This window comes from Peromyscus maniculatus, chromosome 12 (genome assembly GCF_049852395.1).
Source record: "Peromyscus maniculatus bairdii isolate BWxNUB_F1_BW_parent chromosome 12, HU_Pman_BW_mat_3.1, whole genome shotgun sequence".
Classification (NCBI taxonomy): domain Eukaryota; kingdom Metazoa; phylum Chordata; class Mammalia; order Rodentia; family Cricetidae; genus Peromyscus; species Peromyscus maniculatus.
In genome coordinates, this window is record NC_134863.1 from 45,534,273 (window position 1) to 45,553,296 (window position 19,024).

A 19,024-nucleotide genomic window follows, 5' to 3' on the forward strand; every position below is an offset into this window, starting at 1 on the left:
TGAAAAGAAGTATTGGTGCAAAGTTGACAGGTAAACCAAAGCCAGTTGGGTGGAGAACAGGGGATATTTTTAGCACATGGAAGAATGGCTTTAGAGTTTCATAGAAAATTTCACCTGAAAATCACTTACCTCCTGGACTTCCATAAATATTCTAATAATAACTTGTGCCATCATCATAGACTCTAAGAATAATTTATATAACATTTCTCTTTCTTCTATTCCTGAAATGAAAGCGGTGGGTTTTCATACTATCCCAGCTTACAAATTACCTAGAGAACAGATGTGTGTGTTTCTTTAACTCATTTTTAAAGTTATATTTCCTTTCACAAAGTTTTTATACAAGAATGAGGCTTTGGTACTAAAACAGCAAGAAGTCCTTAAGGGGTATTGATATTTCATCTACGCAAAATACCAGCAGCTGATGAAGAATTTAAAGTGGATTAGGGATTCGAGTTTCCTCTCTATATTGAACAGGTTTCTCACCACCTTATTTTTTCATAGCAACATCTGTTTCTCGTTAGCAAACACAAGCTGCTGTTTCCTGGGCTTTCAGATATTCATGTGGAGTCTGAGGCAAACTTTGAAGACTTATAATCACATTTGCTGCTATAGTGTGGAACCAGAAGAGTCTGATAAACGTTTGAAGGCAGAAAAAAAGGGGGGAGGAGATACAGGTTTTATTTGCACAACAGAAATACAATTTTCATGTAGTTAATAATTCTGCTGTTAAGGAGGGGAGGGTGGACCCTGAATTATTCAGTTGCTGCTCTTGCTGACTAATTGCCCTCTCCTCCACAATGTTTTATCATTATCGACTCACAAGAATGTGACCGGTATCCAGTGCCTGAATCAGTTCTTTGGCCTCATCTGTTGAATAATTATGGTCACAGGTGCAGAGCAGGAAGCAGGCGTTCCCTTGACAAACAGACAACCCGAGAACTGGCCCCAGGTAGGACGGCAGGAGAATTGGCTTCCTTTATCATCACAGAGGACCAGACATAGTCCCTGAAATTAGGAGTCTACTGGCTGCTCCTCTGAAATGGAACAATGCAACTGTTAAGCAGAGCCAAGCACAAAATGAGTTCATTTTGTGGAACTCGCCCATTCATTCTTTCCATGGAAAATGCTAAACAAACATACTCACCATATGACTTTTTGATTCTTTAAAGAGAGGATATTGTTTTTTAATGTATGATTCTTTATTCTAGCATCATCTTTTAAACTTGCTATCCAAAGTTTGTTTGGAGGCAGGGCCTTCAACATTTGATAAAAGTGCCCCAGCTTTGTGTCACTGTTGAGTGCTTACTTGACAATATTAGACAAAAATCTAATTCTATTTTCCTACTACAAAATGAGGTTTAAAAGTGCCTTTGCTTGTTTGTTGTGAGAAATAAAATAAGGATGTACCTAACACTCAAAACATGAGACCTATTATTGTTATTAGTGCTATTTTAAATAGAATGTCAAGTTTAAAGTTAGGAAACACTGATTTGCCCAGGATTTCTCATAACCATTTAGTTTTCCCTGTGTCAGAACATAAGTGTTCTAGTCCCCAGTGGTCTCTTTGGTTGTGTCCTTATCATTAAGAAGGTGTGCTTCTTCACAAAGCTACAGATTTTTGTCTGAACCTTCCCCCACTGCTCCTTTTTTAAAAGCAGAGGCTGGTTCCAAAAGGTATCCCTCAATCTCAAAGGCCAGGGCTCTTATCTCTAAGCTTCACCTGTCCAAATATAACTTTCACTATCTAAAAGTTAACTGTCTGTTTAGTTTTGGAAGTGTGTGAGCATCATCTCATTGGCTCGTGAGTCTGTTCTTTGTCATTAGCTAGGGTAGCAAAGAGTTCACTACTTCTAAAATTAGATGGTATTTCTTTAAATTTAAACAAATTAGGACCATGGTGGTTATCTTGGCCTAAGAATAAATGCCATGGAAATTAAAGAAAATAGCTCCAATGTCCTGAAACAGCAGAGGTCAGATAGGGCAAGAATAATTCCCATCTTTATTAACATTGCTTTGCATTTAGATAGCCCTTCTCTTTTGCCAGACTCATTCTGATTCTATCTCAGTGCTTAGAATCTTGAGTAGATCCTGAAGCTCCTGGTGACCCCAAGAAGGATTGTGATGCGGAAAAGAAATGGAAAGTCAAAGGGCAATGAGCAATTAACTTTGGGGCTTTATTTACTCACTCTGTTCTTTCACAAACAACCTGAAAAACAAGAGAGGATATGAAGTATTGCTCATAAAAGCCTAAAGCCTCTCCAGAGACTTCTACTATATTTGGGTTTGAGGATATTTTGTTCCTTTAATGCAAAATTTAAATTTTAACCATGGGTATATGTGGGTGATTGCATGTTAGTAGGTACATTTGGAAAGATCTGGGGAAACACCTATGACAGTGTTGGCATGTATAAGATTGAAATGGGAAGTTTAATTGGTCCTCTCTGTTGAAAATTAGAGAATTTCTTCCTCTCTGTTCTTAGAACATTTACTTTAACATGGAACTGTGAGTAGTTATGTCTCTTTGAAATGTATACAAATTCCTTAAAAAAAGTAGATAGCCCTTGATTAACCTTGATGACCTAGGGATGTCATTTCTTAGCAATGGAGATAATGACATTGCTATCTCCTAAACATTGTGAGGAAGGAGAGGCTTTAGTGTAAACTTTGCTTCAAATAGCAAAACTGCTCTAATTATAAGGATCTGGAAGATAAATTTTCCTCTCGATAAACCTGATAAACACAGGCAGCCAATTAGCACATAAAGTTGGGATATATGATTAATGGTACTGTCAGAGTCTTACAATAAGGACAGATATTGTTTGTCTAAACATACATGCTATGGCTGTTTCACTTGGTTAAGAGTGCAGAAATCCAGTCTTCAAACTACCTATGCCATTGATGTGGTACTCTGATGAGTGAGATTAATGTTTATTCATTACCAAGGGTGTTTTCTTCTTTACTATGCAGGCACAGAGGAGTTTTAGACCAAGAGATTCTATCTTTCAATGACAGTTTCCAAACACATGACTGTCATTTAATAAAATAATGGACTCTGAAACAAAGCAAGAGCACATAGTCTCTTATTATTAGTCATAGATGTACATTGGGTTCATAAGTGTAAATACAGATTTCAGTCATCATACTTTAGAGACCAACCATATGTACTTAGGGTGAGATAATGAATCCCACAACTACTCAAAGTGATTTTTGTTGTAAGTGGTCAGTAGATACTATTAACTACTGTAAATGAATGTTTTAACATAGTTCTTTAGTTTATACCATAGAATAAATACAATTTTTGCTGTCCTTGTCACTTTGTGGCCAATCAACACATTTTATTCTACTTTGAGAGAAAGAAATGGTGTGGAGTTCTGGGTGGAGGGGCAGTGGAAAGGATCTTTGAGAAGTTGAAAGAGAGGCAACTATGATCAGAATATAATGTATGAAAAAAATATTAAAAAAGGGGGAAGAATAATATAAACACAGCAAGGAAGAAGAGGAGGAGAAGGAGGAAGGAGGAGGAGGAGGAGGAGGAGGAGGAGGAGAAGAAGAAGAAGGATCAAAGGAGGAGAAGGAACATGGAATTACATCATCCAAATTGTTTCCATTGAGCTAGATTTTCTCTATTGAGCAATCTTTAGAACAAGTAAGCCCCTTTACCTAGCCAAGTAAGATCCTGTCTAAACTGTCCTACCTAGCCTTCTGGTCTCATAGCTCTCATAAAGGCTACCCCCCACTGCCTGATTTGAGGAATGCAATCAATGCTCTGCCCTTCTCTCTATGTATCTTTATTTCTCCTTTTCTTCTAAATAAAAGAAACAGTGTTAACAATCACAGGGTAATGTCTATACCATTCTATGCTTTTTTTTTTCTCTATTTCATCATTCATTTCCTCCTTAGTATTTCCAGTATCTGAGGACTTTCCATTCTGAGAGCTCAGGGCTCAAGATCTAAAAACACTCCTAATTTAAATTTCTGACTTAGGCTACTCTTCCTCCTTCACCATAAAAATAATCTTAACAGTATCCCTTTTTGACAAATCTGCCATATTTATGCCACCCCCATTTACTGTTCACACACCGAACAGAGATTCAGTTTTTACATAGCTGTCTTCTCTCTGGATGTCCCTTCTCAGACCCAGGTCTGCAATTCCTACTAGGAGAGAGGCAATGCCACTATCCATTCTCCAGAAAGTCCCCCTAAACTATTATTTCCAAATCCCAAGTTTTTTTTAAAGCATAAAGTATTTTTATTTTCCAGTTGCCTGTAGGCAAAACATCATCTACCCTTCCCTTTTTGTTCCAAATCAAATCAATCTTAACCTTTGCTGAATCCAACATAAACATTTCTCTTAACAAAGGTGTCGTTTCCTTCTATTTACTCCCACTGCCAGTCCCTTCATAAGCTTTCTCTCTGCCCACAGTCTCTTCTAACTTGACTCTTTCACTTTTCCAAACAACACATCTTTCATAAAACAAAGGAGACCATATCACACCTATCAAAAACCATGTTAAAAAAGATTCAGTGTCTCTTTTCTGCCTACAAAATAAAGTAAGAACATTTCATATGTGTGTGTGTGTGTGTGTGTGTGTGTGTGTGTGTGTGAATGTATACCAGACAGCATTCTTGCCAAAACAATTAAACATAATTTACTCAAAACTGCAGCTCTACTTAGTTCACAGGGTTTGCAGGAAGAGCATGCTGACAGCGCCTCTGACTTGCATGCAGCTGCATCCAGAGTGTCGGGATCCTATAGATTCGATAGTATAGGACAAATGACCAAATTAGAGGCAACTCAGCTGAGCATTAAAGCATATCAAGGAATTATGAAATGTATTAGATATGTGCATAAAACTTAATGATTTTTAAACTTATTTCCATTAGCTATGCATACTAAAGCATGAAAAATAAGTTTACTTTAAAATAGTCCAGAAATAGGAGTGGAAGGGAGAGATGAAACAAAAATTATAAATGTGCATAGTAAATAAATCTGTATGACGAATTTGAGATTTTTTTTAACTATTCTTACTTATGTGTGTGTTTGAAATTGTCCATTCTAAATATTTTTTTAAATTTATTTTATTTATTTATTTTACATCCAGACCACAATTTCCCCTCCTTCCTCTCCTCCCCTATACCTCACCTCTCCCAATCCACTTCTCCTCTATTTCTATTCAGAAAGGGACAGGCCATCCATAGGTATCAATAAAGCATGGCATACCAAGTTTCGGTAAGACAAAGTAACTTCACTTGTATTAAGGCTAGGCAAAGCAATCCAGTATGAGGAGTAGGTAGGTTCCCAAGAGCCAGCCAAAGCATTAGGGACAGTCCTTGCTCTCCTTGTTAGGGGTCCCACAAATAGACCAAGCTACCCAACTGTCACATATTTGTAGAAGACCTAGGTCAGTCTCATGCAGACTCCTTGGTTGTTGATTCAGACTATGTGAGTTCCAATGAGCCAGATTAGTTGTTTCTATGGGTTTTGTTGTGATGTTGACTGTTCTGCATCCTACAATCCTTCCTCCCTCCCTTCAGGAGTTTCCCTTAGTTCGCCTAATGTTTGGCTGTGGGTCTGCATTTGTTTCCATTAGTTACTGGATGAAGGCTCTCTGATGACAACTGGGAAAGTCACCAGTCCTATCATAGGAGATGGCCAGTTCAGGCTACATATCCATTATTGCTAGGCATCTTAGCTGGGGTCATTCTTGTAGATTCATGGGAGTTTCCCTTGCATCAGTTTTTTATCTGACTTTGAAATGCTCCCCCCACTTTCCAGTCTTCTCTTTCAGTATTCTCTCCTTCCACCCAACCACCCAACTTGATCCCTCAAGTTCCCATCCCCACCCACCTCCAGTCCACTCAGGAGATCTCTTCTAGTTCCTCTTCCCAGGGAGATCCATGTATCCCCCCTTGGGCCTTCTTTGTTACCTAGCCACCAAGATTGACAATAATAATAAATGGGACCTCATGAAACTGAAAAGCTTCTGTTAGGCAACTGACACTGTCAATGGGAAAAAATGGCAGCCTACAGATTGGGAAAAGATCTTCACCAATCCCACATCCATCATAGGCCTAGTCTCCAAAACATATAAAGAACTCAAGAAACTAGATATCAAAAAAGCAAAAAAAAATCCAATTTTAAAATGTGGTATAGAACTAAACAGAGAATTTTTAACAGAAGAATCTCAGATGGCAGAGAAACACTTAAAGAAATGTTCAGCATCATTAGCCATCAGGGAAATGCAAATAAAATAACTCCGAGGTTCCATCTTAACCTGTCAGAATGGCTAAGATAAACACACACACACACACACACACACGACAGATTATGCTGGAGGGGAACACACCTCCAGTGCTGGTGGGAGTGGAAACTTGTACAACCACTTTGCAAATCAATATGGTGGTTGATTTCAGAAAAATTGGGAATCAAATCTACCTCAAGACCCAGTTATACCACTCTTGGGCATATACCCAAAGAATGCTCAATCATATCACAAGGACATTTGCTTGATTATATTCACAACAGCTTTATTTGTAATAGCCAGAACCTGGAAACAACCTACAAGCCTCTCAACTGAAGAATGGGTAAAGAAAATGTGGTAATTTACACATTGGAGTATTAAAAACAGTGACATCAAGAAATTTGAAGGCAAATAGATAGAACTGTAAAAAATCATCTTGAGTAAGGTAATGCAGACCCAGAACGACAAACATGGTATTTACTCACTCATAAGTGGATATTAGCTGTAAAGTAAAGGTGCTTTAAAAGAGAATTTATTTGTGACATTCAGTACTATTAAAACCTCACCTTCACACATTCTACAGATTTACCTTTGAGAATTTGCCACAATGAACTCTATATCTTACCTCACAGGCCAAGAATCCAGACAATAGGTCTGGGTTCATGAAACCACTTGGGCATACTCCAGTCTCACTTCAAAACTCTTGCTTCAACAAATGGGACCACCTACTGATTGCTCTATTCAGGTTTATTGCTCTCATGTATTCCAAAAATGGGAGTTCAGCAAGTATGAAGAGTGTCAATGCTGGTCTTGAAGTTCACATGGTAGACTTGGAAAAGCAGTTTCTGATTCTCTGATCATTACTTTGTAAATGCAGAATGAAGATGATGCAACCCTAGCTAATGAATAATGACACATAAGGTACAAAGTATCTCTTCTTTAAGTGTTGGTTTATTGACCTAGGACATGTCCACAAATATGGACAAATATCACAACTATTATATTGGTAAGTTTTTGTAAGATTCATTCAAAAGTTGACCTGTCCAACTTGATGATGACAAATATTTCATTGAAGCAATATTTTGGAAGTATTATATAATATTTCACAATTATTCCCTTAAATATGACTCCCAAATAAATATATCCTCATGTAAAGATAGTTTTAAAAGTCTAAATTAAGTTGAGAAAAAGTCATCAGCTAGGCAAATTTTTGAAGGAAATTAGACTCACAATTTATTGCCCACTGGCTAATATTTTTTTCATATTTGTGAGCAGTCATTATGATATTATTAACTTTGATGAGCACTCTGTATGTTAATGTGGATATAAATTACAATTCCAGAAAAATTATCTTGATCTCATCTTCCATTGTTAATATCCACTCAATGTAAAGGGATAGACCTCATTTTCCGTATTATTTCGATGATTGACTATTCACACATAACTATTCTTCCTGGAAGCAATTAGACAGTTAGATGACAGCCCAGACTCACCAGGAAATCTGCTGTGGAGGTTGGCATCACAGTTGTAACTGTTGAACTGAGCAGACCCTGGAAGCACTCTAACCGCTAGAAGGAGCAGCAGCCATATCCGTTCCATGGCAAATCCTAGAAAAGAGCAACAAGCAAGTGGACATCATCAGCCATCACTTTTTCTTGCTAAAAAGACTGAGGCAGATCTCAGCCCTTTGTTGGATAAGCAATGTATAGCTATCTAGTCAAAGCCAGGTAAAAAGTAATCATAAAAACTGAGGACAGAGATTTTGGATAGAATGGCTCAATATTTTAATCCCTTGACTTCAGTTTGATAATGGTAAAAAGGCTATGTTTTTTTTTATGACTAGATTAACAGATTTCTTTATGGCATTTGGAAATTGTTGGTTCTCTTTTAAAATTTTACTATTTTTACTTATTGTATGTGTGTGTGAGTTCAGCCATATCACATGCATGCAAGTGTCAGTGGAGATCACAGGCCTTGGATCCCTGGAACTAAAGTTAGCTATGTTTTTATACTAAAAGAATTAACGTTAAAATCATATGCAGGGAGAAAAAAACTTGTTGTGAATAGGATGAACTCAATCCAGTATCAGCCAGTTCACAGCACACGTAAGCAGACTAACAAACTTAGAGGCAGCAGTACATGTATAATATCTGGGGTGCACAAACAATCTTGGTATTCAAGCATTCAATGCTCTATTATGAGAATGTTATCAATATTCTCAATGACCAAGTAACATCCGAAATATCTTTCTTTCAACACAGCAGTTCTAGACTACTGCATTGTCTCAAGAATCAATGATTTGTGTAATATTTTCCCAGGAAACATAAGAGTCAAGCAAAAGATTAGGAAAGCTGTATGTGTGTGAATAACACTGTAGTTGCTCCTATGAATGACTGCTCCTTAATGAGATGTGAAGACTAATATCTTTTCACAAAAACACTGAATTCCTAGGATAAAGTAAAGGAAGATGTTCTGTAAGATGCCAATGTGGGTTTGAAAAAATAAATGGGCATTGACTGAATGTTCAATAATGTTTCCTTGGATGAGCTTTTATTGGCCTAATGAAGTTAAAATGGCTTCCAGAAATGTTCAATATATTCCCACAGTATAGTTTGTACACTGGAAAAAAAAATCATTTCAGTTAGCGGTTTAGGTCTACACATGAAAGGCACAAAGAAAACAAAAGTGTAAATGTTTATTAAGTCAAGTGCATTTTAAAAGCTTGAGCTTTGGGAGTAAAAACAACATTTTAACTCCCCTTAAAGATCTGACTTATATGATTAATTAAGTCTTCAGGAAAAGGAAGGAAATGTGCCTCTCTTTTGAAACATCAGTTTAGAACGAAAAGTTTATGGTGAACAGAGTCACTTTGGTGAGGATGTGGGAAAGGAAGACATAATTTTACTCTCAAAAATAGACTGAAAATTCGTAATTCAACAGGAGCATTCTTCCTTTGGTGTCATACCACATCCTAGGCACAAGCCTCTTTACTTTGGTGAGAACAACGGTCTAGCTGGTTACTTCTAATCCCTTGGGACACTCCATAAACAAAGAGCTCACAAAAATGACTGCCCCACACTCTCAGTTCTGCTGACCACATCTACATCACCAAGGTCCAGGTCCTCAAAACACTTTAAATAGAACAGAACAAGCTCATTCTTTTAGAGGCTTGAAGATGGCTAGGAAAAAGAGCAGGACATTCTGAATGGGATGCTGAGCTGCCACAGCCTTATTACTATGGATCCTATTAAGTCTCAGAAAGTATGAAAACTCTAAATCCACGCTGTTTTCTCCCAAAAAGAGAGTGTGTCTGATGGGTCCATGGCCTTGAGATTCATCTGGTTGGATTATTTTTATTAGACTGACACATCATCAAGCTTTTGTTTTAAGAAGCAAAACACAACTTCCCAAGTGTGCACTCTGCACATGGGTGTGGCAGATGTTTGCCTGTACCTTCTCATTCATATATTATATTTGCCTGTACCTTCTCATTTATATTCCTTAATGAATGGATGAGGTTGGGATCATTACTTTATTGTACAGAGGAGGAAAACTGAATCTTGGGAAGTTTAACTGACATGAAAAGTGAGTAAAGGAAATACAATTCTATCCCCTGTGTTTTCTTGTTTTTGTTTTTGTTTTGTGTTTTTAAGACAGTGTTTCTTTGTGTAGCTTTGCGCCTTTCCTGAAACTCACTTGGTAGCCCAGGCTGGCCTTGAACTCACAGAGATCTGCTTGGCTCTGCCTCCCCAGTGCTGGGATTAAAGAGGTGCGCCACCACCACCCGGCTTCCCCTGCGTTTTCTGATAGCAAGCCTGCTGCATGAGCTACCTACACATCAACAGTTACTAAATGATTTAGGTGTTATTTTCATTTCCACCCATCATCATTGGTCGCTTCCTTTGCATTTTCAGAGTTTGCACTCTTTAGTAGATCTTTTCTTCTGAGAATGAATAAGCAAATTCGGTCTTAGTACTGCAAGTCTGAAAATAGATGTGGTCTCTTTGAGGGTATCTCATTATGAAAAAAACATAAAAATATTAGACACGTCTGTGTTATGGAAAATGGATGGATACCGCTGCTAATTGAATCTGTCTACGAGCTCTAGTGAAAAGCTTGCTTTACAACTATACATCAAATCTGAGGCTGTCCAAAAGAGGTCTCTCACCATATTTATTTTTGCACAAATGTTGTAGCATCGTCCAGGAGATTAAAACTTCTGGCAGTTTATTTTATTTTATTTTTTTGATGAAGAAGAGGCAGAGGTAGGAGGCAGCTTCTACTAAGAGAAAATACGTTTACTTTTTTGTGTTAGCAAATACAGATTCATCGTCTTCTCAGCCATTTGTTGAATTTGTCATTTCAAAGCCAAGATGCTGATCCGAAGACCTTATCTCTAAATTCTGAACACACAGAAAGCTTTGAGATTGCAGCGCAGGGCCACCACACACTGCTCTACAAGGTCTGTTCTGCACGAGGGTCTACAGAGAAAAGCACAGTGAACAGCTCTGCACTCCTCGACTACGCATGTGTGCCAGACCAACACCAGACACAACCGTCTCCCCTGGGTTAGTGACAACCATTCATATCTGATGCGCATTGTTTAATTTCTAGTGGTATTTGGACTGACCTGAGCTTTAGTGTTGAAGTGTTAATTAGTACATCTCCTGTATAGGTGAATATATATTTTGAATCCACATAATATTGGCAGTTTTGTGGTATGTTTAAGACTTCTAGAAGTCCTTTGTATTCTACTCACAAGGGGGGGGGGAAAGCTTTTAACTTGCAAAATTGCAAAATTCCTATCTGCAATTCTGTCTCCACCATTCCCTATTGCATAGGAAATAGGAGCCTCTACTTGCTGTAACGGGAAGGGAGATTCACATCTCATTTTTCCTTTTGTTTTCTCTGAAATGAAATTAGTTCTCATTCATCACAGGGTTGTGTCCTGTCTGCTCAGGCTTCCCAGCTCTTCTTATCACACACGTGGGTTTATTTCTGTCTTAATCCTACTAAAAAGTTTAGGTATAGACTAATATCTGTGAACCACCTGGCATGCCCTGAACTGTCTTTTGTCTGATTTTGGCTGCAGGGAACTCTGCTAGATACTCTACAGAAGACCTTGCACTCTTCTCCTCATATATAAATGCAGCAACCAGGACACCTACTTAGGCAAGAACAGCAGTTTATAAAATGGCCTCTAACAGTTACAATTACAACTATCAATGGTATGCATAAATATTAGTAACCATGAAAATATACATACACAGGAGATTTTTGCATCTGACTTAGTGCCATTATAAACTTAAGCTGAAAGCAGAAGAGGGAAAAGAAGATTGTATGTAAAAATGGTGGGTTTTAAAGACATTAGAAGCCAGACATGGTAGTGTACATTTGTAATCCTTGCAATCAGGAGGTTGAAGCAGTAAGATCATTATGAATTCAAGGATGGTCCAGGCTACATAAAAAGACTCTGTTTCAAAGAGCCAAAGGAAAGAGAATGAAATTGTAAATGTCAATTAAACAAAGAAATTCTGACATTTTAAAGTGGTAGTAATAGGTATTAACAGCTCAGTGGAAGCATCATGTAAACGATTTGTTGCCCCACATATTTACCATATTACAATATCCTTTTAAAATGGGAGAGTCAGTGATGGGATGGCCAAACACCCTAATAGTTGTGCCAGAAACCCCATCCAAGGACTGAGGAATCTGGATGCAGACATCCACGGCTAGGCCCCGGGTGGAGCGCTGGGAGTCTAATTAGCAAGAAAGAGGAGGGTTTATATGAGCGAGAATTGTTGAAACCAAGGTTGGATAAAGCACAGGGACAAATAACTAAATGAATGGAAACACGTGAACTATGAACCAAAGGCTGGGGGGCCCCCAACTAGATCAGGCCCTCTGAATAGGTGAGACAGTTGATTGGCTTGATCTGTTTGGGAGGCATCTAGGCAGTGGTACCAGGTCCTGGGCTCATTGCATGAGTTGGCTGTTTGAAACCTGGGACTTATGCAGGGACGCTTGGCTCAATCTGGGAGGAGGGGACTGGACCTGCCTGGACTGAGTCTATCAGGTCAATCCCAGTCCTCGGGGGAGGCCTTGCTCTGGAGGAGATGGGAATGGGGGGTGCTCTGGGGGGAAGGGGAGGGGAACAAGGGAAGAGAGGGAGAGAACAAGGGAATCTGTGGCTATTATGTAGAACTGAATAGGATTGTAAAATAAAAAGAAAAAAATCAATTAATTTAAAAAATAAATACATAAACCTCAAAAATAAAATAAAATAAAATGGGAGAGTCTTTAAAAGTATACGCTTCTAATTTGCTTGCTTAGGACTGTATTTAAAGTGAAATAAATAAAACCTCACTTCTCATTTAACTTTATATAAATTAATATAATTATCTTGTAAATACCATTCTTTAGATTTCATTATAAAATAATATTTTGAATCTTCTTTTTGTTTAGAGTTGGTGTGTGCCCACCAGAGAGCTGTGCTTAATATTCAACTACTAATATAGATTTAATTTTTATCCATGTCATAAGACTTTAATTGAGTTATACAGGGTCACGGATTTAGGAAATGGCAATCCAGAACTCAAAATTCAGATTGACCTTTGCAATGATTATACCGCAGTTTGATTTCATTGGGGTTTTTTCAATAAATAAAATTAGTGTCCTTCTTCTTTACAAAAAGTAAATTATATTAATAATGTATGCTTAAATATGCCCTAAGCAAAATGATTCATATGATTGAGGCAAAATATTTCTTAATATCTGCATAATTTTCATAACTCTATTTCATTTAGGCAGTGGGAGCATGCAGAATATCATTCTTTTTACAAATTGACTTAATGAAAGTACAAATGAGCTGTAAGGGCTGAGTGTAAAACAGAATGTTTTAAGCATTTCATACATATCTTTTAACCAAATGGGTCATTTATTCTCTTTATTCTGGGGGAAAGAAAATAAAGAATTTGAATTGTTAACAAACCAGCCGAAAGCTAAACATCCAGCTTGTAACAGGATTTATGCTGGAAGACTCTAGGAACTGCCCCCAGCCGTTATCTGAGATCCTAGCCTCAAAAATGATGCACATAGCACCAAACCAAATGGAAATTTTGAATTTACAAAGCACAGTGGATCAATGCAGTATTTTTCTTTTATTCATTTCTCAAATAATGATTGAATGTTTTCATGTAACTGGTACTATGAAGGAAGGACAGAACTAATGTACGGCAATGGTGGAGGGCTGCCTAGAACTTACATTTTAATAAAAAGAAATCAGGGGAGAAATCTATGAGTACAATATAAAATATGTATGTGATAAAATGCTATGAGTAAAAATAGATGAGTGTGAGGCATGAGGAAGTGGGGACGAAGTTCTGAAATTGTATATGATGCAGTCAGAGATATATCATCAATACATAGGAACAGCTGTAAGTTATAAACAACTGGTTCTTTCTGTCCGTAACTCATATTTCATTTCTTTCTATTTAAGTACTACTCAAATTTAAAAAGAAAAAAAAGACATTTTCAGCTCATAAATTATTCTCTAGGAATAACGTAGACACTTTGAAAAGCTGCATAAGCTTTTGCAGATGTGTGAAGTAGATAGATACTAAGTGGTGCCTGAGAAAAGTAACCTTAAGTATTACACACACACACACACACACACACACACACACACACACACAGCCCACGCCTCTGTGACCGGGGGGGGGGGGTGAGTGGGGAGTAAACACGCCTGAGAGTACTTTCATCTGCTCTTATGAAATAACTTTGCCAAGACAAATGGGTGCCACAATTTACCAAAGTTCGTGCTTTCTGAATGGTGTATGCTAGATTATATAGCTGGGAAGAAAAATGGAAAGTGCAAGTGAAGTATAATTTCTTCAAATATATAATCAACAGTCTAAGACTGGTGCCTTTTTCAACAAACTAAATCTGAAAGTTTGAAACACACACACACAAACACCCACAATTCAAAAAATTCTGTAGTGTCCTCTCTGGCATCATCTCCTCCACCCTGCTTCACCGTCCTACACAGCTTTACAGTCTCTGGCAGGCAGAGGCACATTCCCCAAGTTTCTGCAATATCTATCCTGGCCTCCTCCCCATGGAACATCCGAAACAGCTCAGGAAGCTTTGAAATAACTGGAAGCCAGTGTTTCCAGGGAAAGAGAGGAAAATAAATGTGTGTTTCAACAGACAACAAAGTTTGAAGTACGGAAATGAAGGGCTACTCCCTTCTCAGTAGCAAGCATCAGGACCAAGTAAAGAGGCACTGATGCTTTCCAGGGATGCTCCTGTCTCTTTGAGTTATGAATCCTGCTGCTACCATCCTCCCACTAGGGGGAAAAGAAGAAGGCATTTATTCACCCTCCAAAACCACTGTTTTTAAAGTGCTGGAGACCATAGTTGTTTAATAAAGAAAGATGGCTCTTGACAGAATGTCTAGACTAAAGCTCTATATTGTTTATTTTTATTATGCTTGGACACTAGAGGCAACATATATATATGAAAATGAAATTATAAAACCTTCAACTGAAACATCCATTATTATGCACATATATATTCTTTAACATAAAGTGTCCTTGTCTTGCTAAACAAAGAATAAAACCCACCATGTAGTTTCAGAATAATGCCTCAAACAAAAAAGGAAATGTGTGTCACCATCAAGAGCACATTGCAAAATTTTATGTCTCTGAATGTGCTGATGTATACCACAAGGAAATATGAACGCTAAAGGCTGCTCCTATGAGAAGAACCTATGCCAGCATTCTCTGACCCAGAGGGAGTGTTCATTTATTTCTTTCTGCCACTTCCCTCATTTGACTGTCTGCTGAGGGTTTCCTCAAGTCATCTAGTGATTAACTGATGCCAAGTGTTTAGTTTAGACCATCTATTCTGGTACCTTAGTTTGAGGGGAGTAAAGGAACTGACAGATTAAGCTAAATCACCTTAAAAGCTTTTTTTTCCTTCATAATTCAACGAGTTCTTTTGAAGGATATTTGTATATTTATTTATTCTGAAGGAGTTTTGACACTATGCTACTATATTGACTTCCTCCATGACATGAAGTATAATCATAACCAATTAATAATAAAATGATAATTTCACTGATTAGCATAATTACTTCTAAATAATTAGACAATTGACTACTAGAATGACTATTAAAGAATGAAAATATTTATACTATCTTAGTAGAGATGATTTACATAATATTTACCAGAAAGATACAGGGAAGGCATCAACCAGAAGGCCACTTGGATGAATTATTCCAGCTGACTATAACTGATTTCTCAACCATCAAAAACTTATTCTTGCCAACAATACTAAATAATGGAAATATAACCACATGTTTTGGTTAATCCTTGACTAACTCTATAAGATTTTTTTCACTATTTTAAATTTCTGTGTTAATCCATTCACTGTTTGTTTATTACAAATAATTATTAAACATTTTATTTAAGTGTGAGACTCAGAGTTCTTGAGTTGCAATGATGAGCAATTAGGCATGGTCCTGACCTCCACAGCATTTATAGACTCAAGAATGTGTCAGCATCGTACTAACAATCACATGTGTGAAAAGGTGTTTAAAAATGCAGTTGGTGATGCTGGAGAAGAAACGTAAAAGGTCCTTTGAGAAAGTCAAGTGGAATAACCTGGCTTAGCTGGGGATATCAGGAAGGGCTGGTCTGAGGAGTCGGGAGTTTAGAACTAAAGGACTGAGAGTCAAGACTGGACGTGCTCACTCCAAAACAAACAGTTGCCAATGACAGTAAAATTATGGGTTTGGCATGTAAAAATGAAAAAAAAAAGTTTTTAAGATAAATAAATGAATTTAAAAAATTTCAAACGAATTAAAATTTAAACTTAAAATCTGGAAGGATAAATTGGGGGATTCATATATTTGATTGAATATTAATCCTTAAAATCTTGCAATGTATTTTCTAATACATCAGTGTATGCCATGAAAAATGTCTCATGCACACAAATGTTGTTCTGGCAAGACAACATATCAGGCAAAGGCACTTGCTGACAAACCTGACAATCTGAATTTGAAACCGAGACCCACATAGTATAGAAGAAACAGAATCTTACAAATTTCCCTTGGACATCCACATACCAAGCAATAGCACACACACACACACACACACACACACACACACACACACACACACAGAAGTAAAATTGTTGTAAAAATTTTATACTAGATATAATTGTGTTTGGCAGTTACATTGGAATTAAACTCAGTGAGAGTGAATTAGCTTGAATTGTGTCCATGTTTACGTAGTAATGAACCCAGTAACTAGAATAATGGAAAGACTATTGCTGCAGGTTGTGGTAATTGTGGTTGAAGTGGTTGACAGGAAATGCCAGTGTGGTGTGATTGGCATTAGTATATACAGTTTGTGTTTATGCTCTTAGAATGTTTGGGGTCAAAGTTAAAACACTTTGGCTTTATCATCATTGTATTAACAGAGGTAAAGATTCTGGAAATTATTTAGAGTATATGATCTAGGTGCAATGAAAGATTCCTTATTTTTTAAAAAAAATGTAGTCTAGGCATCTAATAACTTTCTCCTAGCTTCCAAATGATATTAGTAGGTATGTTATCTATTTCCTGGAATGCGATATATATGTCACAATTATTAACAAAACTTTGTATAAACATAACAATGGGCTGGAGTCTGTCTCTCTTCTATGCTCATCATCAATGTGGTCAGGCGAAGTCACAAGATGGACTTACATCCATCACCTCAAGTATGAAGTGTGGGGCTACAGAATGATGTCAGTCTAAAAGGAGCCTACAAACCCAGGAAGCTTTAACAGCTGCAGGAGAAAGATCACCTGTGCCCGTTAGCTAAAGTTAGACACTACATCAGAAGGCACCGGTAGCCTGCTTCCTCCTTCCCACCATGACAGTGGATGAAGCTAGAGATGGCACACCCGGAAGATTCTCATATTTACTTTTCATTCTAAGAAAGAAAATCGGGAGGAAGCCCCCAGCCTACTCCTCTCCACAGAGCTAAGGAAAGCATTATTAGCCCTTTCACTTGGGGACGGTTTGATTCTTCCTTCCACAAACAAAAATGAAATAAAATAGTAAAGTTTAAATTAGATGAGGAAATACATTGCCGTTGGCTGTGTGTGCTTATTTACTGTCTCCTTGCTGTGACAATTTTGGCATTTTTCCTCAAATGGCTTGGGGAAGCAATATTCACAAAAATAAAACAGGCCACTGGTAATTTGTGCTAATACTTTATTTTGCCTAAAATACACATTTAGTCCCACTCTCATTACTGTACCCGGGTTCCTATATTATTTGTTAAGTTGTTTCCGGGGACATAATAATAAGGTTTGTGGCCTCCCTCTGCATAAATAACGGGGAGGCAAACAAGCCACCTTTATCCGTTAGGCACAGGAATTGATGGCAAGTGACTAAACGCATGACTGTGAAGAATAGTCTGAATGAAGAGAAGTAAAAATCAGCTGCCAGAATATTTCTAAAACTCAAAACTTGGCTGTTTGCAAACAGCACACTAACATACATGTGATGAAATGATAATGAGAAAAATGGGATCCACTGAAGTTGCAGCTATCTGGAGCATGTATCACTTTACACATACATTATTTCGGGTAAATGTTGACATCAAAGAGAATCTGAAATTTAAATCTCTATATTTATACTTCCTTTCTGTGTTTTTATTACATTTATTCAGTGTGTGTGTGTGTTTGAAAGAGAGACTGTGTATGTGCGTGTGTGTGTGTGTGTGTGTGAGAGAGAGAGAGAGAGAGAGAGAACTTTGATGAAGTTGTCATTTTAAATTCAGTTAAAATGACAACTTCATCAAAAAGAAATAATTATTACTCCAGACTTTCAAGTAGCAACTATATTTCTCTTTACAATGGGCCATCAAAAAATAAGTGTGTGAACTGTACAAAATGTTAACGATTAAGTTATTTCAATATTGTATATTTGAAATGTCTCATATGAAAGCTCAAAAGTAAATATCTCCAAGTAACTCATTCTGCAGCATCTCTGGCACACTGAACCTTCCTTTACCTCTCACTATTTATTAAATAAAGACCCACATGACCTAAGTAAGTAAATAGCTTTTATAATGATGTCACACAAGTTTGCTTATGGCAATTCATCCTTTAAATAGCTGGGCTAGACAAAGAGGAAGAAATTAGGCTAACTTATTTCCAGGATCAAAGTCAAGACTGTCAAGGTTGGTATAAAAGTCAACAGAGAGGAGGGGTATTACCTCTTAAGTTAGCATATGAGGTTTAGAGTCTAGATAAGATGAGCCTAATCCTAACAAAATTATAGTCCTGCAACAGCCAGAGTTGAGAATATAGAACCTAACTCCAGACATGACTCTCAGCTCCTGTCTCATTAACAGCAGTGGCTTTGGGGATCTGAAGGACCCGCCCAGCTCTAGACTTAGCTGTGGGCCACAGCAGGTGCGATAAGCTCTCCAAGTCAAATAACTCAGTGGCAGGCAAAGTGACCATGGATGGAAGTGAGCACAGAGATGGCAATGTTAGGCTGTGGATCAGACTGCAGACAATGTTGTATTATAACTAGGCTACTGGCACATGGGACAAATTTAAACATAAATCCTCATAGACATTGAGATCTCTTCTTTAGGAAAATTTACTTGACAGTATTTTGGTGAATATTCTACTAAGGACAATGTGAAAACAAAAGCTTATTATGAGAAAAATGTGTCTATAAGAAGACACATAAAAGATGTCACTGGTGATAAACA

General features: G+C 37.5%; 1 protein-coding gene across 1 annotated transcript in view; it reads right to left on the reverse strand.

Moving 5' to 3' along the window:
* The window catches only part of Zpld1 (zona pellucida like domain containing 1), a 40,578-nt gene extending 32,734 nt beyond the window's left edge, over nt 1–7,844 (reverse strand). The window contains exon 1 of the mRNA XM_006994514.4: nt 7,736–7,844. Within this exon, the coding sequence (XP_006994576.1) occupies nt 7,736–7,841 (106 nt within the window). The 5' untranslated portion in view covers nt 7,842–7,844. The remainder of the gene's footprint in view (nt 1–7,735) is intronic.
* Between the last annotated feature and the right edge of the window lie 11,180 nt (nt 7,845–19,024).